This window comes from Aulonocara sp. 'chitande type north' Nkhata Bay, linkage group LG1 (assembly GCF_057382095.1).
Source record: "Aulonocara sp. 'chitande type north' Nkhata Bay isolate Kocher_YH1m ecotype deep benthic linkage group LG1, A_spYH_male_GT1.1, whole genome shotgun sequence".
In the NCBI taxonomy this organism is placed as follows: Eukaryota; Metazoa; Chordata; class Actinopteri; order Cichliformes; family Cichlidae; genus Aulonocara; species Aulonocara sp. 'chitande type north' Nkhata Bay.
The window spans coordinates 18,679,434-18,707,298 of NC_141344.1; the positions used below are offsets into that span (position 1 = coordinate 18,679,434).

Consider the following 27,865-nt stretch of genomic DNA (forward strand, 5'->3'; position numbering starts at 1 on the left):
TTTCTGTATTTTTATTTAAAGTGAGAATCAGACTTTTTATCATTAGCTGTTTGTATAGAAACTTCTATCTAAACATTTTGGAAACTTGCAAGTCATTCAGCTGGCACAGACCAAATATAACAAAACATTAAGAGAAAATATCAGGTAACATAATAATTACATAAAGATACATTCAATTTCAAACACTTGAAACCTGCTTTGTCCTGATGGATGAGCAGCTGTGGGTCCCCCTGAGTCTGACTGTAAATGACCCTCAGTGCTCCTCCACACAGGATTAAAACATTACTGCAGAAGACTGTGTGTGTTTAACCCTTTAAATTCACATGTTTTTAACATTTATAAGATGAAAAGCAGCACATCAACTTCCCCAGTCCCACGTTTGATGGCCGTACATCTTGGCCCTTACAGGCATTAAGGACCCCAATCACGTTTAATCTGTACCCATAAAAACAATATGGAAACAAACACCAGAGGTAGGACTCATGTACCTGCATGAACTACTCAAGGGTCTAATCCAGAACCTGCTCGACCAGAGCGGTGATGTGTGTGTAAACGCACAAAGTTCAGATGTTTTTGGATTCTGGATCGGGCCCTTAAAGCTCTGCTCAGGCAGTACGTCTGAAAACAAAGACTCAAACTGTTCTTTGCAAAAGCAGGAAAACAGTATTTAGCATTTAAAAAACCACAACAGCAATTGTTTTTGTGGGAAATGAAATGATTAAAAAACACACTGTAACGTTTCCATCCTCCTGACATCATACAGTAATAAAATGAGTACAACAGCAGTGGAAATAACATTTCACACAAAGACAGGATGATTTTAAACTGATCTCTCGCCAACATGCAACGGTGACCTTTTAATAAAAAAATCTTTGGTTTGCTTTTTCTTAAGAAAGAAAGTTAAACTGATTGTGTCACCTAAATATATCAAATGATTGAATCCTCTGCAAAGTCCTCTGATTAAAAATACAGAAATGTGACGACTTGTGCACCCACTGGCATTTTAGCTCATTTATGCCATAAAATTACTTAAAAATGAAAAAAAAATTTCTTGTGAGCACTTAGAATGAAATTAAACTATAGAAATATAATAATAATACACTTTAAACATATTATTCCTTCTAATTATTTTTTTACACTAATTTACAGGAGACAAACCAGTGGATGCACGTTGACACACAGCTGTACTGCCGCAACACAGACTGCTAATCCATATAAAATACTGTATTTAACTCTTATAACATTATAACCATGCAGACGTATGTTTGCTTCAGCATTTGAGGAACTCTGCTGCAGGATAACCTGGCTCGTGTGCATAAATATTAGTCATTGTCACTCCATTTAGTGCCTGTGAATCCTGCAGGCACAACTTTCACCATTTATTTTCCTTTAAAATCTTCATCGTGGGTCAAGGCCACTAATGTGCAAGGCTTTGTTTGATGATCAACTGATCTCCGGTTTCATCTTTGGTCTTTGGTTTCAGTTGTTCCAGCCAGAGATCAGTTGAGAAACTAAAATAAAGGTGATAGCGTCACAGTCACCGCTGCACATTGGCCTCTAATACAAACTACTTTCCAGACAAGTGCTAACCTTTATCTACTCTAAAGCAAAGCAAAAATACTTGGAACAAAAGTAACTACAAGTACATCATCCTCTAACAAAAATAGACTTTTTATAAGTAAATGTTGTCCATTCGATTCTTCACTTCAGTCTCTGATTGAACACTTCCATTACAACCACTCTTCATGTGTTGCATCCTCATGTGGGGTGTCTCCCTCAGAGAGATTAGGCTTTGGTTTTGGAGTCTGAGGAAACGCTGTCCACATTAAGGCTGATCATAAAGCTTTTCCATACGGACATGCCGCTGCAAGCACTTCTGGTGTGAATTCTTACACAGATACAATGAAGAAGAAGTCAACATACAGACATTAAAGAACCCGCAGATGTGTCCGTCTGTGGTAAGGGCAGCACAAACATCTGAGCTGCTGGCACATAATGTCAGAGATACATTCATAGCGTTTTCTTTGAGGCAATTACACGCGAAAACAGCTTAGTACTGAGAAGTTACCCTGTCAGTCCATCATATAACACTACACGACTTTTCGCACGTACTAAACTTTGTTCCCTGAGTTTAGGAAAACAATAAGACAATAAAATTAAATCTTAAACGAGGTAGTATAAAAACAGGAGTAGCAAGGGCGACTGCACACCGACATAAAGATGAAAAAAGAAAGATAAAACAGACATTCATTACATCAGTAACTGATAAAAAAAACTGAACAAAGACCTATTAATACTGGCTCAGTGCCTCAGCAACATCTGAGGTGATAAATAATAAACTGTGAGTGTGTGTTACATCCTTCAGTCCACACCACAGGTGGAGCGAGAGGAGTGAGCTGCAGCGCCCTTACCATCCTGTACATCAGAACAAAGCAAGGAGAGAAGACGAGGAAGTATAAAGTGTAATGTGACGGAAGCAGCCCATCACACAACGCAAGGTTTAAGTAGTTATTAAATATACAGTGGGAGGTTTACCCATGAGGCAAACCGAGGTAGATAATCCGCAAAAAGGACCTCCCTTTCGCTCCAGTGATAAACTCTTAAATAGCATCAGAAATGTCACTTTGACACTCCTTTTTAAACATTCATGGTGGGTGAGAAAAACACGTACACACACGCACACAGATGCACACACACACACACACGCACACAGACGCGCACACACACACACGCACACAGACGCGCGCACACACACACACACACACACACACACACACACACACACAGGAAATGAAAAGAGAGAGTGAGAGAGAAAGAGAAGGAAGTTAATAGGATAAAACGAGCTTTCCTGTCAACACTTTATACTGTAGAAGGACTTTGTTAGCTTAGCGTTCACAGTGTGTAGAAACAAAGAAGAAGAAAAAAGAAAAAATCAACACAGTCATATAGGCCAGCAGTTTACCTGCACATTCAAATAACATTATCAGGTTTGTTGTTTGTGATTAATTCAATATTATGGTCTTTTCAGTACTTTCATCATTAAAAGGATTTTTAGGTTGGCTATGTCAGAGTAAACTGACATAACCACTCCACATTAGTTCTTTAAGGCGCATGTGTGTAACGTAAAGCACTGTGCTAAAAGCCACATATTTCAGTGACATTTAAACACACTTTGGTTACTGAAGAATGTGATTAAGTATTTTAAATTATTTAATTTTTTTTTTTTTTACTTTTAGTCTAGGCGACTAGTCTGTTTTGTTTCTTTTCCTGTTTAACATGCTTATATAACGTTTGTTTTACGGGGTATGTGTGTGCCTATTTCTTAGCTCTGTGATGCAATTAAAGCAAAAAGGCAAACTCATAACAGCCCAAATAAGAGGCAGCGTGGTTCCAGACATTCTTCGCTGCACTCACTGACGTGCAGTGTAAATAAACAATAAAGTCAACTCTGGTGAGTGCGCACACTTTTATATTATGTGAATGTTTGTGCAAGTAAACCACCGCCTTCACACTCACACACACACGCACACATACAGAGGCACGCCTTCACACTCTGCTTTGGGCTTCGTGTCGACAACTGCCAGCATTCATTGACTCCTTCGCCTTCTGTTTGCTCTGATTTTCCTCTGACAGTTCGTTCAACTCTTCAGCGCAGCTGCTACAGTCAAACTCGGTCCCGTCCTCTGCCGTGGGAGACGCAAGGTGGCTGCTGGGCCCTGAGGACAGGTTGGTCAGCTCCGTCTCGTCGTGAGAGTAGCGGCCTGAGTCACCGGTGGCGTGGCTGCCCTCGCTGTTTGAAGATCCCTCTGTGTCGCCGGGATGTCCGAGCAGGGTCTGCAGGTTGGTGGGCTGGTTTGAAGAAAGCTCCTCTTCATAGGTCAGCACTGTGGTGCCGTGCTGGTATGAGGCCGCGTCAAGTCTTGTGTTCTGCAGCGCAGAGAGAAAGTTTCTCCTATTAGTCTGACTGTTCACGGCTCAGTTTCACATCTGCAGAGATCTTAACATCTTGAGCAAATCAACAGAAAAAAATATTCAGCCCTCATGAGAAGTGATTCAAACTAGATTTAAACCCAACAGACACAACATACCATGCTGTCGTCTTCAGGTTTGATTATTTGGTAATCACTTATTGAGAAGGACTCATTATTCTTAATCTCACCTGTGTGGGTTTACTCTCACTTTTCACATCACTGCTGAAGGAGAACCATTTCCTTTTCCTCTCAGCGGTGTGCTGAATGGGGCCGAGAGAATTGATGATGAGATCTGTTCCACCCTGCAAGAAAAGCAGCAATAAAAGAAAAGAGGCTTTATTACAGTTCAACTGTTGTTTAAGCAGCTCACATTGGCACTTAATTATAAACCTGCACTGTCATTGTGGCACTGATTATTTGAATTTGTTTTGTTTTTTTACAATGTCACATTTCTCAAAATGTAAATATAACTTAACACATTTAATTAAAATATTTAAAGTATATTTTTTTCTGGATTTTAGTGTCACGAGTATGACATGCTGTACCTTTGCATCAAGAAAATGGCTTAGATTCATCATTGGCATGCTCACATCAGCATGCTCAGCTTCTCCTTGAGAGGATGGAGGTCTTGCAGCTGCAGCAGATGTGCTCATTCCCTCTCTGCATGTTTTCACAGCAGAAAGTTTCCTGAAAGGACACAAAGTGACGTGTTCATAGAGGAAACCTCGATGTCTTGAGACAACTGTTGTTGTGATTTGGCTCTATATAGATAAAAGTGAATTGAATTGATGTGGGACATGGTCACTACACTCAGAGACACCAGGTACCTGTTTTTGCCTCTGCAGATGATGATGAAGGCACAGATGATGATGCAGATGAGAGCGATGCAGACTCCAACGCTGATACCGGTCATCGACTTCTGATCCAGGTGGTAGAAGTTATCAGAAAACGCTATGGGCCGAGGAAACATTGTCAGGTTATCATGTAACCTCTTAAAAAAAGAAACTCTTTACACTGTAAGACATCATGTTGGTTTCACTGACTTGTGGAGCCACGAGAAACCCGGATATCATGACCAAGGGGGAGACCTTCTCGTACTGTCAGCTCCACCGCATGAGAAAACGGACCGTCGCCCATGTCGTTGGATGCTGAAACCTTCACGAAGTAAATCTGGCCAGGCTTCAGGTTCTCCAGCAGCGCCATGGTGATGGTCCCTGTTGTGAGATGAAATTCTGTCTGAATACACCGGTGTGTATAAAGCATAAAAGAAGCAAAGACCACAAGGTTCTCCGTTTAATAGCACACTGTTTGTCCATGTTCAGGTAGTTTATGACTCTTCTGTGGCACTGTAATCCATGATGAATAAAAATAAGTTCATGAAGTAGAACAATTAATTAAAAAAATGTTTACTAGAGCCAGATTGATACAGGGTGCTTAATACCAATACCAATATTATCAGACACTAGACCGATATGTAACAATTTAAAAATCTAATATACCAGCTGATCTATTATTTTCTTTCAGACACACTAAATCTCTGTCATCTGCGGTTACTCACAAGTCCTTACTAAGATAATATAGCAATTCTGTTTAAAAATCCTGTTTTATTGTTAATTGTCCCAACTCAGCTTGGGAAGAGCTTCCAAACAAAACATGTTCCAACAGGGAAGTTGCAGAGCACCCTCTGGTGGACACACTATGCAATGCCAACACCCATAAAAAGGTTAAAGGGTGTTTCTCCCGCCTCTTCTTTAATTTTTTGCTTAATATATATTATAAATATGGATATTGGTATAACGACAAATAGCTGGTAACCAATATACTGGTCAAGCTGAGAACTATCCTGTGACATTTACAATCATGGATTTTTTTTTAACTATGTTTTCACAGTAACCCTTATAATAATAATAATAATAATAATAATAATAATAATAATTCATCTTATTATAGGCACCTTTAAAGACCCTCAAGGTCAGCTTACAATAGGACAAAAAATAAAATAAAATAAATAAAAACATAAGGCAAGGAACAAAACAAAACAAAAAACAAGCATGAAAGTGTAAAATCAGGTATAAAAGCTAAACAAGGTAAAAACAGACTAAGACGGAATCATGATGAAGGGTATACAAGATTAAAAAAATAAATAAACACACATAACTGAAATCAATTCTGACAATGCCTGTGATATCGGTTTATTGTGTGTACTTACTAAGAGTCAAATTGTGAGCAATAATCTATCATAGTATAAGATGTATAACAATTATTTACCATCCATTATTGCAGTAAAAAGATATAGGCTGTTCATTTACAGAAGAGATTTAAAAGCATCTTTATGTGCAAATGGTCAACAAGACTGTAAATCAAAGTCTTTGTTGTAGTCTCATTAAACCACTTGGCAGTAAGACAAAGCAGTGAACTCTAGAGAATTCTGGGACTACAATGAAGACAGAGGCAGAGTCACTGATTCCCAGATGACCGTTTCCTTGACAGTCATGCATATATACACACACCTGTACATAAATGCTCTTGTTCTGAGTCTCTCCTTACCTTCCCTTTCCATCACCTGCCACTCCCCAGCTATCCAGTCATTTCTGGAGGCATACAGGATTGTGTAGCGTGTCACAGGTACATTGAGTTCATCTGGAAGCTTCCATGAAACAAGTGCGGTGTCTTCTTCAATTAGAGTCACTTTGATGTTGGAAGGAGGTTGCGTGGGAGCTGGGAGGTGAGAATGAAAAGACAAAGTGAACTCAGAACAGCTTTAACATGGGGATGTTCGTCTTTGTGCATGAAGAAATGAAGAAATTAATCGGTGAATAAGATGTTTCTGCATTTTCACCTTTAGGGAAGGTGTTCTGATAGACCACAGGGCTCCAGGGGCTGGACAGCTGGTCAAGATGGAGGCGAACAGCAAATTCGTACTTGGTATTGGGCTCCAGATCTCGCACGAGGAGTCTCTGTTCACTCCTGCAGAATACATGCACACTTTAAGAATTGTGCTCTCCTTTACAGATTCAATACTTACTGGCAAGACATTCCAGCCAACTTCAGACAGCTATGTTTAAAGAGGGTCAAAGAAATGGCCAGAAGAGGGCGATATGGAGCTGTGATGGCAGTGTAAAGAAAGAAGTACTTGTAAACTTTCCCAAACAAGTGTGAAGACAGCATTTATGTTGTTAAAGTGTTGTAAACACACAGTATAAGAAATGCATTCAGCTGATTTTAGGTTGTGATAATCAGCTGCTGCTAAAAAATCTAAATTACTGTTTAAAAAAAATACTGTTAAAATAAAAACTATACTATGAAAGGAAACCAGGCAGTCGTACAGTAAATGCAGCAAATGCAGTTGAAATTACACGCTAACAAATATGAAAATCAATCTACATGTAGTCATGTTCACTTTGGTCTGAAGGGTAATTTCTTACGTCTGCAGGTAGAGCACCAGGGAGGCATTCTGCAGACCAACTGGATTGCAGCGGACGGTATAGTTGACTGCGTGGCTGGAGGTGAATGCTGGTCGACTCCAGTGCAGAAAGACGGTGGTCGAACTGTTGGTTTTAGCATACACGTTGTGTGGAGGAGGTGGAGGGGGTACCAGGCGATCTCGAACAGCTGAGAGGTACATCTAGATTAGTACTGTTATTTTTTCCCCACTTTTTCTGCACCATGTGGTCTGACTTTTCTATTATAATGTGGGACTTACAGACACATCCAGGGGTGCTGATAGTCTGGTCTGCTTGGTACCCATCTCCCACAACATTATAAGCCAGGATCTTAACGTGGTACTTCTTCCTTGGATCTACATTAAGAGATGAAAAAAAAAAAAAGAGCACTAAAGATTTAGATTGACAGTTCCTTACACAAGTCAGTATAGGCCACAACAGTGCCAGATGTGTTTCCTAAAGCTAATGGGAAGTGGGGGTGTTGTGTGAAAGAGAGCTGGCCGGTGTGGGTGTGAGGTCAGTGATGTGCTCTGGTTTGATGGCGTGGTGAGAACGAGGGGTAGGGCAGGGCGACAGATGCTCTGTGCTGCGAGTCCTTTGGTCAGTTTCGACACCACCCAAGGCAGCAGAACAGATAAGCCCCCCCCCCATCCATCACCCTGTCACCCCCAGCCTTTTGACCACATATAAAGAAAGCTCTTTCTCTGGCCCCGTCAGGCCTGCTGGTCATTGGTCAGTGGCCACACCTACTCGGGTCCTGAATCTAGGGGTTAAATCTGGAGTGAAAACCCCTTGGGGAGGACACTGCTGATGGTCAGCAGCAGTAGCAGACCTTAGTGACCCTGGAGACCCTCTGCTGAACAATAGCCAACTGACCACATGTCCCTTTTACCCCTAAATGGTCATAATTTCCAGTGCTTAAAAACAGTAAACAAAATGTGACCCAGAGTCTCTAAATAATGTTTCAAAGATGCAGGATCACAGTTTGGTGAGAAACACCAGGTGGATGTGCAAAATAACAAAATCCAAACCAATCAATCCTTACTACTACAACTACTACTATCAGAGTCCTGTGTGTCCCGCAGACAACACAAACAGATGTATTTGATGTTCAGACATTTAGAAGCTCGAGAGAATAGGGAGACCACAGGAGATGAATTTATCTCCATGGAAGTTTGCAAAGTTTAGCGTGGGTGGAGCTACACACATTGCACCCCCACAGAGCCCTGAGGAGTTTCACTGGAGCCACACCAGGGCCAACAGGTCAGGCCAAGATAAAACTGAAAGAATCTGGGGTCATGGGTGTGGAATATGAGCTGAACCTCTTTTTTTGCCCAGGAAGCCTAAAACCTTAGTTATTCCTAAAGACAATTAAAAGCAATGAGGAAAAATAAAAGAACACAATATTCAGCAATGTAAACTATCTCATGAGTTGCTGCAGAGTAGACAAATGTTTACAGAGAAGAAGGACTGTCCCTCTCTTTGTTACTTCCAGAACTAAGTGAAAGCAGAATTCCTCGACTTCTACAGCTCTACAATGTCCTCCTTGTTATCTGGAGTTTCTGAGCCGCTTGTTAAGCCTTACCTCTAAAGAGGAGTAGGCATGTAGCATGCACCTCTACCCAAACCCACAATACAATGGGCCTGCCGTAATTATGTGAGAGAGGAGCTATGAGTGGGGGGGAAGCTGTGACATCTGGGCCATGACCTTTGACATGGAATCTGAGCAAGCTAAATCCTGCAAAAAAAGGGGGGAGGGTTACCTCTCTCCCCTTGAAGGGGGAGGGTCAAGCGGAGGAAGTGAGTGAAAAAGCAGGGAACCACCAAGAGTCAAACTGGCTTAAAGTAGCATCATATCAAAGTGTCCTGATAAAACCATGAAGATGACTCTTGAAGCTCTCAACAACACAGTCAGGTGAACAAAATCAAAGCAACAAATGACAACAACGAGGATTTTGCCTCAGCAAAAGATAAGAAAATAGTCTGAACTGAGTGTTCCTGATGATTATTCTGTTTAATTTACAGCACATGTAATAAAAAAAACTTATATGGCATGTTTCAAAATCCATCAAACAAGCTACTCAAAAAAAGCAAAAATAAACTGTAGTAAAAAAAAAAAAACAGAGAAATGAGGAGACTTAATAAATAAAAGTCACTTTTAATTAAACAAGCACAATCATTACAAATGTTGTAGGGGATGATGCAACTCAGACGAAGTGACTCACTCACTTTCCTCGAGCTGCGAGTGCATCACAGTTAAACTGAAAATGTTTAAGAAGTTTCTCCATCTTCTTACATGAAACAATTCACTCACAACTGTATAACTGGGGTTTCTTTGTTTAATTAAAAGACTGAGTGTAAATATTACTGCTGGAAGGTATTTTTCATATGCAGAACTAGATTTACAAATTTTAAATGTGATTACAATACTACACATTGTATTCCGCTTTCAAAGCCATTCCTCAGGAGAAGATGCTTTCCTGTCCTTTCCACTGGGATACAGGCTTTTACTCCCATAAATTATTCTGTTTGGGGATATTCAAGCCATTTGTGACCCCCCCCCCCTTTTTTTTTAAAAAAGCTAAAATGCAGTTCCTGTTGGCCCTTGCAGTGTTGTTCTGTTGCGAAAGGCCCCCAGGCCCGAAGAGAGGCAATAAATGTCAATTCCTGCAAGAGCCCTCACACCGGCATCTATTAACCACCACCACCCCTACTATTCCTGTCTTTAGCCTCCAACACAAATCAGCAGACACACATGCAGGTTAAACATGACATAGCCTTTTTAAAATGAAGACTGTATTTCACACAGAACATGCTTTGCCTCATGTTTAATAAAAGGAGTGGACAAGATGCAACATGGCCTGCAGCTGTGAGATAAATCTGCAGTCCTGCCTGGTGCCAACAGGTATGAGAGGTCTTTAAGCTTCAGCTATGACAACTTGTGCTGTTCATGGGCCAAGCAACGAATACACATGCGAGGAAAGGTCACATCACCGTGCCATTTATACCAAACTGGAGCCTCTAAAACCACATTCCTGCTTTTTATGGTGTGCTTTCAATCATCTGGCTTGTCATGAGTGAGTTCAGAGCATGTTCTCTGCAGCTGAATCAGCAGTTTGTGGTTTTTCCTACAGATGACAGTTCAGAAATCAATACTATTGACTGCTGTATACAAAATCAAGTAGATTATGAAAAAATTAATTCACAGCACAAGCTGATTTGATTTGCAATGATAAACAGCTTCAAAGCTGCTTCTAGCACATCTTTAAAGCCGAGTTTAAAAGAAAAGCAAACACAAACCTATATATAGTTTTAGGGCAGCTTTCTTATTAAGTAACCACATGGGGCCAGGCAACTTAAGCTATAAAATGTAATTTGAAATGTAAAACTGCCAGAACACAGGCACTGAAACACTGAATTATAAACCCATAAATATTTCCAAAGCATATGACGCTCTGTGACTAACACTGCATCAGTCTACGAGCTCATTTCAATCAGCTTTACTAGCTGCCATTATCTAATGAGAACAATTTGCAGTAAATAACAGTGTAACAGACACAGTTAATGTATTCATTCATAATTCAATAATCCAATAATTCATCTAAGACCACTTAAATGTAAATCCAAAACAGGGGCGGAAAACCCATAAGGGAATATGGAGAAAATTCACTACAACTAGACTGATGTAACCGATTACTGCCTATCATCTAAGCTGGATAATAATAATAATAATAATAATAATAATAATAATAATAATAATAATAATAATAATAATGGATTGCATTTATATAGCACTTTTCGAGACCCTCAAAGCACTGTACAATTCCACTATTCGTTCACTCTCACATTCACACACTGGTGGGGGCAAGCTACAGCTGTAGCCACAGCTGCCCTGGGGCAGACTGACAGAAGCAAGGCTGCCATATCGCGCTGAGAGCATTGCTCATTGCCTGATCATCTTTAAAGATCACCTTAAAAGTGAGGCAATGTTGCTTCTAAAAGAAGGAAACACACATTCTCCCCTTATAGAAATAAAAATAACAAATAAATAAGACAGAAAGAAAGAGTTGTTGAATTCACTGGACTCTTCCACAGCTTTAGTTGGTCTGGAGTGGCCAGAAGCTTACTGTGACAAATGCCAATGCAGTCAAAAATATTTATAACTCATGCTAATGCTACTTTTTGACTCATTTTAACATCCAAATTTCCTTTCAACCTTTTTCCAATGCAAACTTCATTTTAACAAGAATTCAAATGTTGTAACAAGATTGTGTAAAACATAATTATCAAAATAATTTCAAAGGAAAAGAAAGCAGATATAATTAGAGGAAATGTCAGACTGCTCACAGCACAGAAATGCCTTCTGTGCTGCAGGATGCGTTGCCACACAGGACGTCAGACACTTCAGTTCACACCTTTCTCCCCATGCACAGCGCTGCAGCTAATTTATGAGGAAGAAATCTCAAACCTGTGACATAGTGAGCTCACAAGACATGCTCATTGTTTAGCTAACAGCTCTCAGTTGGTCAGAGGATGGTTTTCCTTGAAATTCTGGCTAATACACCATCTTTGTGGCCCTCAAAGCCAAACAGAATAGGAGTCTTTGATCCTAATTCTCCTCCAGCAACACTGCTCAAAGGAGTCATAAAAGGCATGATAAATCAGCCTCCACAAAACAGTCTTACCCTCTTTAAAACACGGCCATGGAAAGCTGTTTTAACAACGAGGAACAAAAAGAGGATTCTTTTAATTCAGCAGAAGCTGTATTTTACAGAGTGACCACAGCTCGCTCGTCCTCCCAGAACAACCCAGAACATCCAATATTCAGGGCAAAAAACAAGAAAACAAAAACCAAAACAGCTTAGAAATATTTCATACAACCATTCTTGCTGAAACGTTTAAGAAATACTGAAACCCCCCCACACACACACACACAAACTTTAGCTGAATATAGAGGAATCTTTTTACTTTTTCCAGCACCTCAAGCTATAGCTATCATTAAAATAATATTCAAGGTATAACTTCATATCTAGGCAAGTAATTTTAGTGTCTGTGACTTTATCTGCACTAGATTCAACTATGAGTTAATCCTAGCAGGAGAAATGGGTTTAGTTGTCATATTTTTCATAGGATGTGGCAGAATGAGCCTAAACAGTTGTAGTGTTTACTGAAGTAAATTCTAACTTACTGAACACCTGTATCATTTAGACTTCACACCTACAGTAATATAGAATGACTCCTTGTCTTTCTCCCTTTCTGATCTCACTTGAGCACAGAGGCTTCTGATTTACAACTCAGCTGCTGACCACCTGGCTGACCTCCTCTGGCCACATATGGTCAGTTGTCCTTGGAGCTAGCCTGAGCTCCCTTTCCGCTCTCAAACAAAAAAAGATAAAATGAATCTGACCTAAAGGGCAGAGAGGCTGTGATGTGTCCCGAACACTATTCAGCAGCAGCAGAAAAGCCGCACACTGATGTCCCGCAGAAGTCAAGAGGTCGTGGAAACTGGATGTGATGCTGATATATTTCCCACTTAAAGAACCTCTGCTCCAAATGTGACATGACTTAAGCTAATTAATCGCTCACGTTCCCTAAAAAGATGCATCCAGATTTTAATAAAAAATCTTAAAGACTGCTTTCTCTACTGTATGTATATCCATAAATGACAGAGATACACACATGATAAACAAGCAACAAGGCAGGTAAGCAACAGGATGTACACCTTGTCCATTACTTTAGTTGTTAGAATACTGGCATTCAAATTATGCTAAGTTTGATCATTTCATCTGAATATCTGGGACACTGAAATCAAACAAATGTCTTAGCTGGGAACTCACATGCAGCAGCTACCAAAACACAGACGGTCTCTGATTACACACACACACTTTCCCTGCAAAGAACCCCATCAGTTCAACACATCTTTTCATAGCAAATATCCATTTCCAGCCATATTAAATCATTAAACTATGACACCTTTAATTATGACGTAGGCAATATTAATAAAAAAAAAAAAAACAAGTACTGTTAAACCAATAACACGTTGTTAAAAATCAACATTTTCAAAGATTGCCTGAAAATCTTAACAGATCTTAAAACTTGCAAAGTAAACACGAAACTTCCATCATGTGTTGGTGTTCATGTGAAAATACTGTAAAATGACCCAAACAGCCAAATTGGTGGCAGAAGGTAACCTAAGGTGAAAACTCACCGAGCCCTCCGATGGTGTGTTTATTATCCGAGGCGTGAAACTGAACTGGGGTGCTCTCAGGCTGGCTCTCCTCATGGTAGAATAGCTTGTAGCCCCGCACATTCGCTGAGTTTCTGGGTGCCAGCTGCCAATGTACCAAAATAGTGGTGCAATTTAAAGACTCCAGATGCAGCTCAGGAGCCAGGGGAACTGCAGAAGAATAAGACCATACGAACCACATTTATTTATTTATTTATTATAAGTACGTCACAGTCTTCTTATAAAGTCGTACAAAAGAGGAACTTGATCCTAAAACAACTACAATCCATTATTTGAGCTGTTTTTGAGTGACAGAGGAAGCTTCTGTCCTGACCAGGTAAATGTTTTTGAAAAGTTAAATAATGCCCCCATCCCCCCACACTTTTAAATACTCAATAGAAACCACACGTAGAGATAAGGAAGCTTGTTTCACACGTTTAGGAATGACGGGAATGAAGTTTGCCAATAGAAGTTGCCTTTCAGAGTTTACACTGGACACTAAGGGTAAAAGAGATGGACAGAAAAAAAAACAAATCCTCCCCTCCCCCTTCCCAAAGCTTCAGATCTAGCTCTAAACAGCCATATATTCTGTCCAGCTCTGAAGCCCGAGGTCTCCCTTTATGACCCATGACCAAAGCCCTTCCAATGTTACTGACAGCACAGGGTAAAGGTCAGAGAGAAACAAATGCAATGTCTTAACAAGATTATTAAAGCGTGCTCTTCTCAATCTCTTGCCCAATTCACATTTTTGACTCAACTTCCTCTGCTTGGATGAGAATCTATTTAAAGTACAATTCTGACTTCATATTTTTGATTAAATGCTTCTATTTTAGAGGTTATGAGGACAATTCTTCAAGTACCTTGAGCACCGGATGCCTTCGGGGTACGGTGCGATGTCCAGGCGGACTGCTCACCCCACCCTACGCTGGTGGCGGCAACAATTCGAAGAAGGTAGATGGTGTCGGGTTGCAGGTTTTCCAGGAGATGCTGGGTCTTTTCTCCAGGAAGTTCTATCTGTGAGACCGCGCTGTCAGAACTGGTACGATAGGATAAGCGGTAGCTGCAGACTCGGCCACGACTCAGCTTGTCTGGAAGAGGCTGCCAAGACACCTGGATGTCTGTGGGGCTGCGACTGGTGAGGCTGAGCTCAGGGGCGCGGAGGGGTACTGTGGACCAAAGTTTAAATGATGAGCTCAGAGCATGTACAAGTAAACCTGTAAGCCAAAAGCTTCACGGTGCTCTACGCACTCAGTTTCAGAATGTCTTTGTTTTTTGTCTTTTAACTCTTTCTTGTGTATTACGTCAAAGAGAGACTCTGAACACCCAGCACCACTCATCCATCTACTCAAACCTTCTGTTTCCCAGTGCTAGCCAATCTGAAAGCCTAAAGAAATGCCCAAACAGGGAGGAAGTTGCTTGTTGTGCACCACCTTGTAGCTAACACTGGACATTCAAACCTCCCACTGCACCCCGTCATATGTGCCAAAAAACGCTATCAGCAATCTCTAGTAAAACCACCTATGCAACTAAAAAAACATATGAAACAGCCTCATATCCTGTTTTTAATTATATCACACAGGAAAGACCATGGCTAACCCATCTGCAGAAAATTCAATGACCTTAAACAGGGCTTATTTCTTGTTTTGTATTGACTGCATTAATGATTTTTTTGTTTGTTATTGTAGACCTCACCGTCCTCAAGTGTGTGCTGAAACACGTTGTCCGACATGCGACTGGCTCCCATTGGCATGTAGGCGACTACATAGAAGGTGTAGTTGTGCGCTGGCTCCAGATCATCAATAATATAGCGAGTTGTATCGTTTCCAATGACAATTTGATATTCCTCATTGTTTAACCCTGGACAAATGACAGGATTAAAAAAAAAAAATGTTGAGATAACAATAAAAAGCAGAACATTCAAACTTTAGCCCCCAGCCCCCAAAAATCAGCAACAATATGATACAGTTTTGTTACTGTAGGTTTTCATAATTTATTCAACATTTTATGTATGTCCAGTCACTTTGTCTTATTTTACCACTGCTCAGCTTGCTTTGTGCATTCCCATGTTTTTTTTCATTGTAATAAGAACATTATGCAGCTGCAGTTTTCATTTCCTGCCCCTTGGAACAACCAGCCAAGTCAGAAACAAAGACGGATTGGTACCTGGTCTAATTTCTCACTTAAGGTACTTCAGGCAAACAAAAATGTATTCTGTGTAGTCTGAATGCCTCAGTACGGCTCCCTGGAAGTCTTAACAAAGCTTGACTTCCTGTCCAATTTAAACTATCTTCCCCTCATAGAATACACACTTTTGGCCACTCCATCACACTGGCTAAAAAGTTCCCTTTTTCAGTAGATCTTCAGTTAAGTCCCAAGCCTCTATCAACAACCTCAGGTAAAGAGCACACTGCCTGATAACCAGCTTCTTTAAGTGGCACCAAGAGGACAAAAAAAATCTGTGAAAAGTGCAACAAATTCCTGACAGATGTCAGTTATTTGTTCAGCGACATCCTGTTTTTTTTTCTCAGACATCCTTATTCCCACCAAAAATCCAGCAGGTGTTCTTTTTTCAATAGTTGAATTCTGTACGTCTCTCCTCCTCAATGGAAGTCAGTGGCATTATAATGAAGTGCAGTTCTTGAATGCACAGCCTGCACATTTTCCTGAAATGCTACATTGTTTAAATGTGACTCTTGTTGTCAACAGAAAGAAAGTTCCCAGGAAAACTGAAAGGCTTTAAGGCTTTTCTGCTGCCACACTACAACCGTTGTGCTTCTTGTGAATAGTGCATCCTGTGTTTTATCCAGCAAAGGAAGGAACCCTGCATCTTTAAGCTTAACATGTCTTGTTGGTTCAGAAAACGCAGCTGTTCCAATTAACTCCGGAGTACAACAACACAACACTAACGTCACAGTGTCTGACAGAAAGTAGGATTTCTGAAACTGCCACGAAAATCCTGTCTTAATGTACTGTTCCTGTTACCAAAAAACCCAACAACAAAACATGTGTGTGGATTCTGCTTACCTTCAGCCTTCATGTAGTGTACAGAGTAAGCAATAACTTTATCCGAGTTATACAGAGGCCTCTCCCAAGCCAGAAGGATGGCAGAGCTTGACACAGTGTCAGCTCGGATGTTCCTGGGTGCGCTTGGCCGGTCCTCTGACATCACCACAATGAGCCTCGCCATAGTGAGGACTGATCCCTGCTCATTCTCTGCCTGGCACTGATAGATGGCGTCATCCTCAGGGATGATCTGGTTGATGACTAGTTTGCTGGAGACACCCAGAGATAAAGAGTATGGACCCAGATGATTTCAGGTGAAAATTTTGAGGAAACCAACAAAATTTCCATTGGCACATTTATAAATATACAGGGTGGGGCATTTATATGGATACACCGTAATAAAATGGGAATGGTTGGTGATATTAAAGTCCTGTTTGTGGCACATTAGTATATGTGAGGGGGCAAACTCCTCAAGATGGGTGGTGACCATGGTGGCCATCTTGGATACAACTTTTGTTTTTTCAATAGGAAGACGGCCATGTGACACATCAAACTTATTGGTAATGTCACAAGAAAAACATTGTGTGATATTTGAAAGTTCTGGTCAACTAGAACTTTCAAATATCATCTCATGATAATTTGGGGTCACAGTAATGACTCTTTAAATGAACTGGAGAGAAACATGCCTGTTGTACATCTTGATCCGACCATTAGAGTGAACTTTTTCTCCGTTCTTAAGCCAAGTGATGCGAGGCGTTGGATTTCCTTCAGCATGGCACACAAAGCGAGCGGTGCCAGCTCTGGGGCGCGTAAGGCTCTCAGGCCACTCCACCAAGGAAGGCGGTGCTTTAGAAAAAGAACAGCAATATGTTCAATTCTACGTGATCATCACAAATAGAAATCATGAACAGCCTGAGTAGTATATTCTGTTTTTACCTAGCACAGTGACATTAGCTGAGGCCATGGTATAGTTCCTTGTGCCAGGTGTGGTGGCTCTGCACAAATAGACGCCTCTGTGCTGGGGCTTGATGTCTGTGATAATGAGGTTGCCGTTCCCCAGCACTTTGGTGTTGTAAACATCAATAGGTTTGCTGTCTGCTCTGCTCCAGGAGATGATGGGTCGGGGATTGCCTGTGGCCATGCATTCCAGGATGGCAGTTTGGTGCAGTGACACCGAGATGTTCTGTGGTGAAGCGATGATACGAGGTCTCTGGGGAAGCTGCGGTCTGGGACCTGTGGAGAGAGAGCAGAAGACAGCTTTAGTGCACATGGTGAGCTGTAAGGCTTTCAACTGCTTCAGAGTCAGACTTTTTAACTCAACTGTGTGCTTAAATATTACAAGTTTGCAAAAAGTGAGCTGGCTAACACACCTGGGGTCACAGTGAGGGTGGCCTCTGTGCTTCGGCGTCGACTAGCAATATTGGTGGCGACGCAGCGGTAATTTCCAGCGTCAGCCTGCTGCACGGCCTGAATCTGAAGAACACCACTGGGCAGGACTGTGATTCTGAAAGACAGAAACACACGCACCCACACAACAATGATACTTACAATATGAACCAATTTCATATGAAACATCTTAGACAACATGAAATAATGGCTAATAAAGAATCTTACCTAAAATTTGTGTAGGAATAATGTAAATGAGTAAGATGAAATTAAACTGAAAACAACAGAGTGCATACCGTTCAGTGGCGAGGGGTAATGTGACCCGATTGAACTCCCAAGTGATGATGGGAGGAGGGTGTGCAACAGTCTTACAGGAAAACCTGGCGACTGAGCCTTCAGTCGCCACAATAGATGTTGGCTGAACTGAAAATGAGGAAATACCTGCAACAAAACCAACCAGGAGACAGATTAGAGACTTGTTATGTATGCAGAAGTACAGAGAATTAATGTATATCATTAAAATAATAAACAAAAGTGTTACAAGCATATCCAAGTTTGTGATTATCATGACATCATCCATCCATCTCAGTCAGATATAGAGCTGGGCGATAGAACGATAACGATATGTATCGCGATATAACTTTTACTCGATAGAGAAATTAAGCTATCGCGATAGACCTCGCCGCTCTTGTCCTCAAAAAAAAAAAAAAAAAAAAAAGGTCAGCCAATCCAAATTAAGTAGCGCAGAGCCGCAGCGTCACGGCCGCAGCGTCACGTCGCGTGACTTGTTACGTACAGCACAAGTGCCAAGCCGCACGTGTGTTTGTTTGGGAAGCAGCCAGCGGGTAATGGAGGAAATGAGTGTGCCGACTAGAAAAGTCAACCGAGCGTGACCGAAGAGAAAACAGATGATGGTTCCAATGCCGGAGAGATTGTCAAACGGAAGAGCCATAGAAGTTCCGTAGTGTGAAGGTATTTCGGCTATTTCAAGTCTGACAAAAATAGAGTAGCGTGCACTGTAAATTGTGCCGAAAGCAAGTCTGGAAATACAATAAACTGGTGCATGCGTCACACTGTGCGCCACGTTATTGTTTCGGTGAAATGAATTTCTACAATACTGTTACTGTTAATTCTACTCTCTGCAGTGTTTAAATGCTTACATATACACACAGTTACTGTCCCTCCACACTTACGACTCGGTTCTGCTTCTATGCCCCAGCTTTGTTTACTTTTTCCCACCGAGGCTTCTAGACTTCTGATTGGCCAACATTTCTGCACGGTTAGGAATCTAGCGCCACCTGCTGCTTTGGCATGTTCATAGCAGCGTTTTCCTTCATTTCTGCCTTTATGTGTGGACGGGATTCTTTTTTAAAACGAAAATGGAAAATCTCCGTTTTCAAAAATACCCGTGTACGTGTGGACGTAGCCTCAGTCTCTGACTGGAAGCGCTAATTCGTCATTCGGCTTTTGTCAGACTAAAGTAACTGTTAAAACTGTTTGAAAAGCTCAGCTATACAACAAGGAGAGATTGAGAATTTCCTTTTAGTTCTCAGTTTATTTGATATTGACAAAAGTTAGTCAGTTTTGTCTGTTCTTCTGTAAAACAAACTAAGATTTATTTTTAGAATTAATATTTTGTTTCTAAGTGGAATTGACAATTTAGTCTGTTTCGTTTGTCCTATTTTGAAACTTAAACGCTTTAGCGGCTGCCTTTTGTGTAGTTTGCAATATTTGCCTTTATTTATCTGAAAAAGTCTCATGTTCCTTAAGTATATCTACCCTGTTGAACTTATTATGGGAAATAAATATTTAAATAAAAACAAGCTGCTGATTATTTAAGATAAGATAAGATAGAACTTTATTAATCCCTCGGGTGGGTTCCTCTGAGAAATTCGATTTCCAAAAAAGCACAGCACCGACAGAAGTTACAGAGTTATACACACACACATATATATAAATACAGAGACAATATAAATAAAATATACGAAGGGGATAAATAGAATAAATAGGAATAAAAATAAAAATACAAGTGAATTGCACATTTCAAGTATTGAGTCTATTGCACCGTTGACTATTTACAAAAGTATTGCACAAAAGGTATTGTACAGTGAGGTGAAGAGGCACTACAGCTTAGTTGTTCCCTCCTTTGTCCTCCTGTTTCCCCTCCCTCTCCCCACCAGAGAGGAGTTAAACAGTCTGATGGCGTGTGGGACAAAGGAGTTTTTAAGTCTGTTAGTTCTTGTCTTTGGGAGAAGCAACCTGTCACTGAACAGACTCTTCTGATTGTTTATGGCCGTGTGCAGAGGATGCCTGGCATTGTCCATAATGTCCATCAGTTTCTTTAATGTCCTTTTCTCTGCCACTGTCACCAGAGTGTCCAGCTTCATGCCGACCACAGAGCTAGCCCTCCTGATCAGTTTCTCCAGCCTGGATGAGTCCTTCTTTGCTGTGCTGCTCCCCCAGCACACCACAGCATAGAAATAGAAATATTTCACATTTTACTTGTGAGCAACGGCACATTTAAATCTTACAAATATAGTTATTTGGCTTATATCGTGATAGATATCGTTATCGAAATACCAAATAAACTACAAATAAGGAAGAAAACAAAGAGAAACCACAGAGGAAACAAGCATAAACCAAACAGTGAAATGAATGATATCCGAATTACTCATTGCCAGCTATAATCCTTTACACTCTGATATTTAACATCCTTATCGGGATACTTTTCTTTTAGCTCAGTGCTATGATAACCTCTGCTTTCGAGAGAAGTCTCCAGGAAATCCCTTAACTGCAATAAACACACAGTGGTGCGTATAGGGGAGGGGGTGATGGATGGCTGTGTGTAAGCAGTGCTGCCAGCTGCTGTGGTGTTAAACAACAGCAGAGCTCAGACTGCGTTCAGTGAATTATGACTTTTACACATTTAACAGAAACTGTCAGCTTCAAATCAAACTGACATTTGGAGAGGAAAGAAAGGATCTGTAGTTTGATTCCAGAGATAAAATTAACTTCTAATTACTAAATTGCAGTTTTATTAGGACTATTTGGGGTTTTGTGTCATGCAAGGGACTTCATGAATGAAAACATTAAAAAGGCATGGCTGCTGGCTTCATCCATTTCTGATGAACCGTTGGACAAAAGTCAAACTGTTGTCAGGATCAGATGTCGTCACCATGGACACGTTTAATCTAATTAGCCTTAAGCTGTTGCCTCCTTAGCTCCACTGTGATGTTTGATGTGAGGACAGAAGCAGAGAGAGGCATTGAAACCGCCTCTCCCAGGCCCTCTCCTGCCCCTCCTGTTTTAACACAACCTCTTACAAAAATGCCATTACCCTGCTGAAGTGATATGACTGCAGGGCATGAGAGATGAGCTGCTCTGATCCTTTGCCTCTCCACTCTGCCTTTCCATTCACTCAAGTGATGCTCGATTGACAAACAGCGGGACAATCATTGATTATTGATTAACCACTAAGACAAGAAGGAAGAAAATCTTTAACTGCTGAGGGTTTGTTGTGCACTGTTCCAAGCTGAAAAACAGGAGGCGGACTCTTTGAGGGATGATGTTTGCCAAGAGGCATCTAAGACGTAGATAAAATCATCAAGGCAAACAGCCGAGCTCTTTCTAATTCAGTCAAATATACACATTTTCTGATTCGGCTATTTATTCTGTGTATTTCACAGTGAGTTATGTGGTGTAATTTCCTTTCCTACACCAAAATATACCAACATAACAATCTCTGGTGTAACATTTTGGCCTTTACCCTAAATCAAACAGAGTAAATACCTCAGCCTTATTCCCTAAAGGCTTGACAAAGCAGTTCCGACCATCTGCCCTTCCCAGCAATCTCACCTCTCACCTCTGACCTCCACAAATCCTGCATAGCACCCAACTATGGCAGAGTCCTGTGTGACCACCCCAAACTAGTCCTGTTGCTCAAACTGCCAGGAAAACTACCTAGAAAACACATTGCCCCAGCTGTGAGGCTTTCAAATACTGTTTTACAATAATAATAATAATTCTTTTGTTCTATCAGTGACATCTTCCAGTTGTTTCTGTTACAACAAAATAAAACCGTACAGATGGTCCAGCTGCTTTTTTACAATATACAACAGCCAGAATTGACAGATAACATGAATTGAAAGGTCATTGTCTTTTCTCTGTCTTATTTAATTGGATAAGCAGTTATAAAAGCTGTGGTTTTAATTCCCACCACACAAAAGGTCATTATGGCAGTTTACTGTTGCTTGTTTATTGTTTTTACTTGAAAAAGATTATTTCCATTATGTCAATTTGAATAATACTGCACCTCTAGCTTTCTAGAGATTTGACGAAAAGCACGTTACACAGTTTAAATCAACAACATGCACTTTCCATGACTTTTCTAAGTAGAGTTAGGTTACCTTAAATCTACTCTTCTTATGAGCCTGATTCTTGTTAACTGGAGTGAACCACGTGCTGAGACTAAAATAAACCAATTCCAGCAGCACTATTGAAAAGCATCGTCATTTAATTATGAAGAGTGATGAGTCCTTTACTATGATCACTGGCCCTACTGAACATTGATACAGGCTCTGAAAGAAAAAAAAAGGGCTGATAAGAAGAAGAAGAATGCAAGGCTGAAAAAACCCACAAAATCAATCACTAGCTGCATGGCAGATGTGGCGCTGCTCCATGCAGGCTGTCGGACAGTCAAGTGACCACTGGCCTGGCTAAACAAAGAGCTATTCCCATGAGCAGTGTGACCTCTCAAAGCTCCGAATGGGCAGTGGGGGAGCAGTGTTGGAAAGAGCATTCATCCCCCTTCTCCAATTCCTTATCTCTGCTGCAAAGTTTTCCAATCACTCAACAGCAACCCTGCACTCACAAACAGTGGCTTCATTGTCTTGAAACTCCCTAGCAGAGAACAGAGTTAATAAAGTCACTCTGTAAATACCCGTGTTCTGGTTTTGGCAACAGTTTTATCCTTTGTTGTGGTATGAAATAAAACATATGAGAGATAGATGCTCATGATCACTATGAAGGAAACTAATCAAGCCAGATGCGCACCCAGCATTATTGCAGGACAGATTTTAGGCCTACTCTGCATCCCACTGCACCTCCATCTATTGAACAGTTAAAAGAAACCTTTGACCTTAGGGCCCGGTGTTCAGGGGAACCATGGTAACCTTTTGTAACCAGCAGAGGAGAAAAGCAAGAATCTTGGGTTTGAGTTGTCTCACTTAAGGGCATTTCCTTCACTCAGATTGCAGTTCACACTGTGCAAGGTTTGCATTTGTCTTCAAAATGTGCCAAGCTGGTGCAAGTCAGATGCATTCCTTAGCAACTTAAAATAATGTCACAGTCCTGACCTTGCAGGCTGTGGACACACCAGCGAGGTAAAATAAACTTTGCAGCAGCTCCTTAGAATACCTCCTTTAAGGCATGAGCATAAAAAAGTGAAGACTACCCAGAGTAAGAATTCATGCCAAACTCTCTTAAACAGTGACAACTTCACTTGGGAAAATTTGTTTTCTTATAAACATGAAAAAAGTTCAACAAACCACTAACCCAGGATACTGTTATCATAATCTCTGTTATCTGACTTAACAGAGTTCTATGCATTTTCTGGCTATTTTTGCCCATTTCATCAACAAAAATTATTATTATTATTATTTCTTGTTGGACAGCAGGTAGGGATGGGAATCAAGATCAGTTCGTGTGCCAGAGGAAGAAAACAGTGACCATGAGGCATTCACTTCCTAACACACTGGCCATAATTTTATTGTCTTAGTCTAGTCCTCAGATCTACCAAGTATCAACCTTACGAGCTGCAAGAACTGTAGTTTCTCTAATGGCCACTCAAGGCTTACTACAACATACATAAATCCCTACAGACATCCATGTTAAAATTTCCAAATTTACAGCATGTTTGCAGCTGCATTTCATCCACCTGGATGGTAGAGGATGGTTAGGGGCGTGGCCACTTTGATTGAGAAGCCTCCATAAACAGGTACCTGTAGCCTATCAATGTCTCCTAGGCCTCACAACTACTACCACTGGAGTCAATGAACTGTACATTTTCACTGTGTTTATTCCTACTGGAAATTTTTAAGTGAATAAACTGTTTCATTTCACTTCATCAGCTTTCACCAGGATGAGGATATCCTTTCACTAGCAGACAGTGCCCACATTACATCAGTATGGGAGCTACAAATACACCAGAGCTGTAAATGTTTATTAAAAATAAAATTGGAAATTTTCCTATTTTTATACAGTATTCACTTGTAGTGGTATATTTTTCTGGGGAGACAACTCAAGAGTCAGTCCCTGTACTGAAATCCCCATCAATCTGAGGTCTGTTGACAAAAGTCACACGATGAGGCTCAGGTGTCACATTCCTTTTCATCAAGGCCAAATCCCTTCTCACCTTTGTGCTTCAGGATCCTGTGTTTAAAGTTACCTTCCATCACCACCATATTTCTCAAACAACAATGAACATCCATCCAGAGATGGAGCAACGTTTGAAAAAGCTACCAAGGAGCAGACCGTCTGCAAAAGCAGCATAAATCAGCTGAGGAACACATGAAAAGACTCCAAAATTCAGACATCAATGAGCAGACCCCCATGCAACAGGCATGTCATATGATAATTAATCAAAATGCAGATCTACTAATATTTAACTTTTACGACTAGTGCAATTAGCCTTGCTGTGGTGACCACTTCCAGCAGCTCTGTCCACTTTTGCCCACGAAGAATGCCTTCTTCTTTTGTGAGCCGGGAGTGGACAAAAAGAGAGTGAAAAGCTTTATACTCTTTCACCGGGGCAGTGAGGCAGAAGACAATTGGGTTAAGCCTACGATGCCTACTGACCTGCTAAGGCCTGCAATAAAGTTTGGTCATTTAGACACTCAGGGTAAAGCCGCAGTATTGGGAGAGCAGCAATTCACATTTGTGTGTGTGTGTGAGAACCACTTACAACAACCCCCACTACTACCTCTGTGTCCTTCAACTGAGCATTTCTCAGGTATGTGAAAACTTTATGAGCTACCAGATAGACCTTCCAGCAGGTCTAAGTGCTGTTTTAAAACAAACTAGTAAAGCTTACAGGCAGCCTTTATCACCTCTTAACTTAAAGCTATAAAGCAAACTAAACCACTCAATCAATTAATCAAGCCACACTTTTTAAACACCAGAAAATGTCTGAGTTATGACTGGGAGCTCTATCAGAAAGCACTGCCTGTGGTACCGCTCCAGAATAATTAATGTAAACACAATAACTGTTATGTAACACATGCTAATTGCAGTTTTTTGGCACAACCTGCTCTTAAAATCCCCTTCCCTACAGCACTGCAAAAAAAATTAAATAATTTTTTGTATGTATTTTTGGGTTACTAATTGATCAAAAGCAATAGAAAACGCACACATTTTACAAAGTGGCACAACAAGACAGCAAATTTCAGGGCCTGTGAGTGGAAGAAGATATAAGGTGCCAAAAGACCAACTCTGTCTGAAGCCTCCCCTGCCTCCCCCTGAAAATACGAGGCCAACTCGCACAACGCAGGAGGAGAAAGCATTCAAAAAGAACAATTCCTCGAGCCATCAGGGTGCAATAACATGAAAGCCAGGGCCAGTGAATAGGGGTCATCTGCTCTTTCGCATTGGAGAGCCAGTATCCCACACTGCTCCTAACCTTTCAAATCTCCTGGTCCTTCATTAACACACCAATGGGCATTTTCCTCAATTCCCAGCAGCATCCCTTTTAAGCTCTAACTTTGAAGACTTTGTCCATCTTCTTGCTGCCACCAAAGCTGCCCAGACCAGACCAGACTGAGCATCAAATAAATATGCGTATAACAGCAAATCATGCTAGATTACACAACTCATATCCCTGATACTCACTTGCGATTGTAAGGTGGGCTTTCTGGCTCAGGATTGCTCCATACTTGTTCTGAGCAAGGCACTGATAAAACCCCTCATCTGATTTGTCTCCTCTTCTGCTCTCCACCTCTGAAATAAAAAGGGAGCCGTTGGAGAGCAGGTACACCCGCTCATTCTCCGCGATTTGTACTCCGCTCTTGAGCCATTTGACGTCGATGGGCGCCTCTCCATGCGCCTGACAGTCCAAAATAGCTGCTTCTTTCCGCATGACGGTGACATCGAGGGGCTCCTTGATGAAAAACAACTCACTAAAGCACAACACACCTGCAGGTAGAGAGACCAGGAAGAGAGTTGTTATGATTTAAGGAATTTAACAGCATTTGTACACCAGTTAAAGAGTTTAAGACCAGCCTGATGTAAAAAAAAAATTAAAGACGTTTAATAATTTCTAGCTGGGTCTCATCAGTGTCTGTGGAGCCAGTTTACAGCACCTACTAAGGGAAAAATCACATATAAAAGGCTTGTAGGCCTGCCAGCAGGAAGTCTACTGTCCAGTATAGTCATAACACTCAAGCTTGAGGTCTTCCTGCACCACCTACTTAAGGCTATAAAGCTGAAGATGAAACAGATTGTCCTATTAGACCAAGCCTGTAGTTTAAAGCATTAACAGGACAACGTGCAACTATATTTACATCTTACAAGCTTATAAAATGTATAAGAATCTTTTCTCATATTACTCATGAACCAACTCTGTTATATGTATTTATTTTGCTTTGGTAGCTGGATCTGATCTTTGATTTCAGCTCAACACCTGACTCACAGTTTCTACTAATACTCTGTGGTACCTTTAAAGTATATTCAGATGTTCTAACGCAGGGATGTTAAACTCATTTTACATTGGGGGAACTTCCTCTTTATCTGTTTTTCCACATGACAAAGAAATAATGCTTTGGGCTTAAACTGTAAGAGATAAACATGTAAATTTACAGAAAAAAAACTTTGTTGGGTCACTGTGAAGAGCTGTAACTATACTGTAATTATAAAATGGATATTTCTTGTTTATTGACAGAATGTCATCTTTTTGTTTTTTAACAGTCAACCTAGTGCAAAAATGGTGGCTTTTTATAGTAGTTACTTAAAAAATGAAACTTTCTGTCATTTAATTGTTAATCTGTTACTTATTTTGTTTTGCGCAGTATCAACGACCATGGAGGAGGTCTGTGTTAGTAATAAAAGGTGTAGCCACATATGAAAATACAATTAAAAGTCGAAAAATGATGGCTTCCTTCACATTTTCGAAGTTATCTAATAGGCCAACCTGGAGTCTTTAGCTGTACGATTCTGGCGCCCGGGCCCCATGTTTGACACCCCTGATAATACAGTTTTTATATCTACCTGTAAATAGATTACAATTAACCAGGTGAACATTTGAAGTTAAGACTGACTGTTGAATGAACCAAAATAGGAAATATTGCCTTTAATACTCATGTTTTATGGCTTTTAAAATAAAACTTTTTACCAAATATGTTTAAAAACTGCCTCCGTGTCTTCGGTTTATTTTAGGCAGCTAGCTAAAAGTTAAAACCGTTAAACTGAATCTGCGAGCTTCCGTTAAAGTCCGCAGACTAACACACACGTCCTCACGGGACAGTCAGTGATGTCCATACAGGACGCCGCGCACTCACAGGTTAAAATGAGTAAAAGTGGTCCTGCTTCTTACCTGTGATTGGAAGAAAAACGACAAACAGCAGACGCTGGTATAAACTCCTTTTAAATCGCGCCATTTACGTGAATTGTCCGCGCATGCTAGCTGCTCTCTGTCCTTGCTGCTTCCTCCACATGAGCTGCTCTGCTACTGACGAAGAGGACTCCCTACTCAGAGGTGCAGGAGGACAGCTTCCCTCGTCCGGCCGAGGGTGGACGGTAACACCAATTAATCACATCCATAGTACAGCGTGTGGTGCGGCGCCACC

General features: G+C 40.9%; 1 protein-coding gene across 1 annotated transcript; it reads right to left on the reverse strand.

Moving 5' to 3' along the window:
- prtga (protogenin homolog a (Gallus gallus)) lies at positions 1-27,865 on the reverse strand. Its single transcript, XM_086286881.1, has 19 exons — positions 27,613-27,865; positions 25,914-26,216; positions 18,326-18,470; positions 18,014-18,147; positions 17,580-17,876; positions 17,330-17,489; positions 16,665-16,912; positions 15,333-15,497; positions 14,501-14,806; positions 13,623-13,811; positions 7,675-7,770; positions 7,397-7,583; positions 6,811-6,938; positions 6,519-6,689; positions 5,015-5,185; positions 4,799-4,922; positions 4,517-4,658; positions 4,160-4,273; positions 1-3,927 (listed from the first exon to the last, which is right to left on the reverse strand). Exons 1-19 carry the CDS (start codon positions 27,674-27,676, stop codon positions 3,547-3,549), a joined length of 3,525 nt encoding a protein of 1,174 aa, XP_086143007.1. The 5' UTR covers positions 27,677-27,865; the 3' UTR covers positions 1-3,546.

Bases quoted from the DNA above. Each gene is read 5' to 3' on its own strand.
- prtga (XM_086286881.1), bottom strand. From the start codon at position 27,676: ATGGCGCGATTTAAAAGGAGTTTATACCAGCGTCTGCTGTTTGTCGTT. The intron at 18,471-25,913 runs GTGAGTATCAGG...GTTTTGTTGCAG, and splicing joins AGCCCACCTTACAATCGCAA to GTATTTCCTCATTTTCAGTT. The intron at 7,771-13,622 runs GTGAGTTTTCAC...CTCTTAATGTAG, and splicing joins ACACACCATCGGAGGGCTCG to ATCCAAGGAAGAAGTACCAC.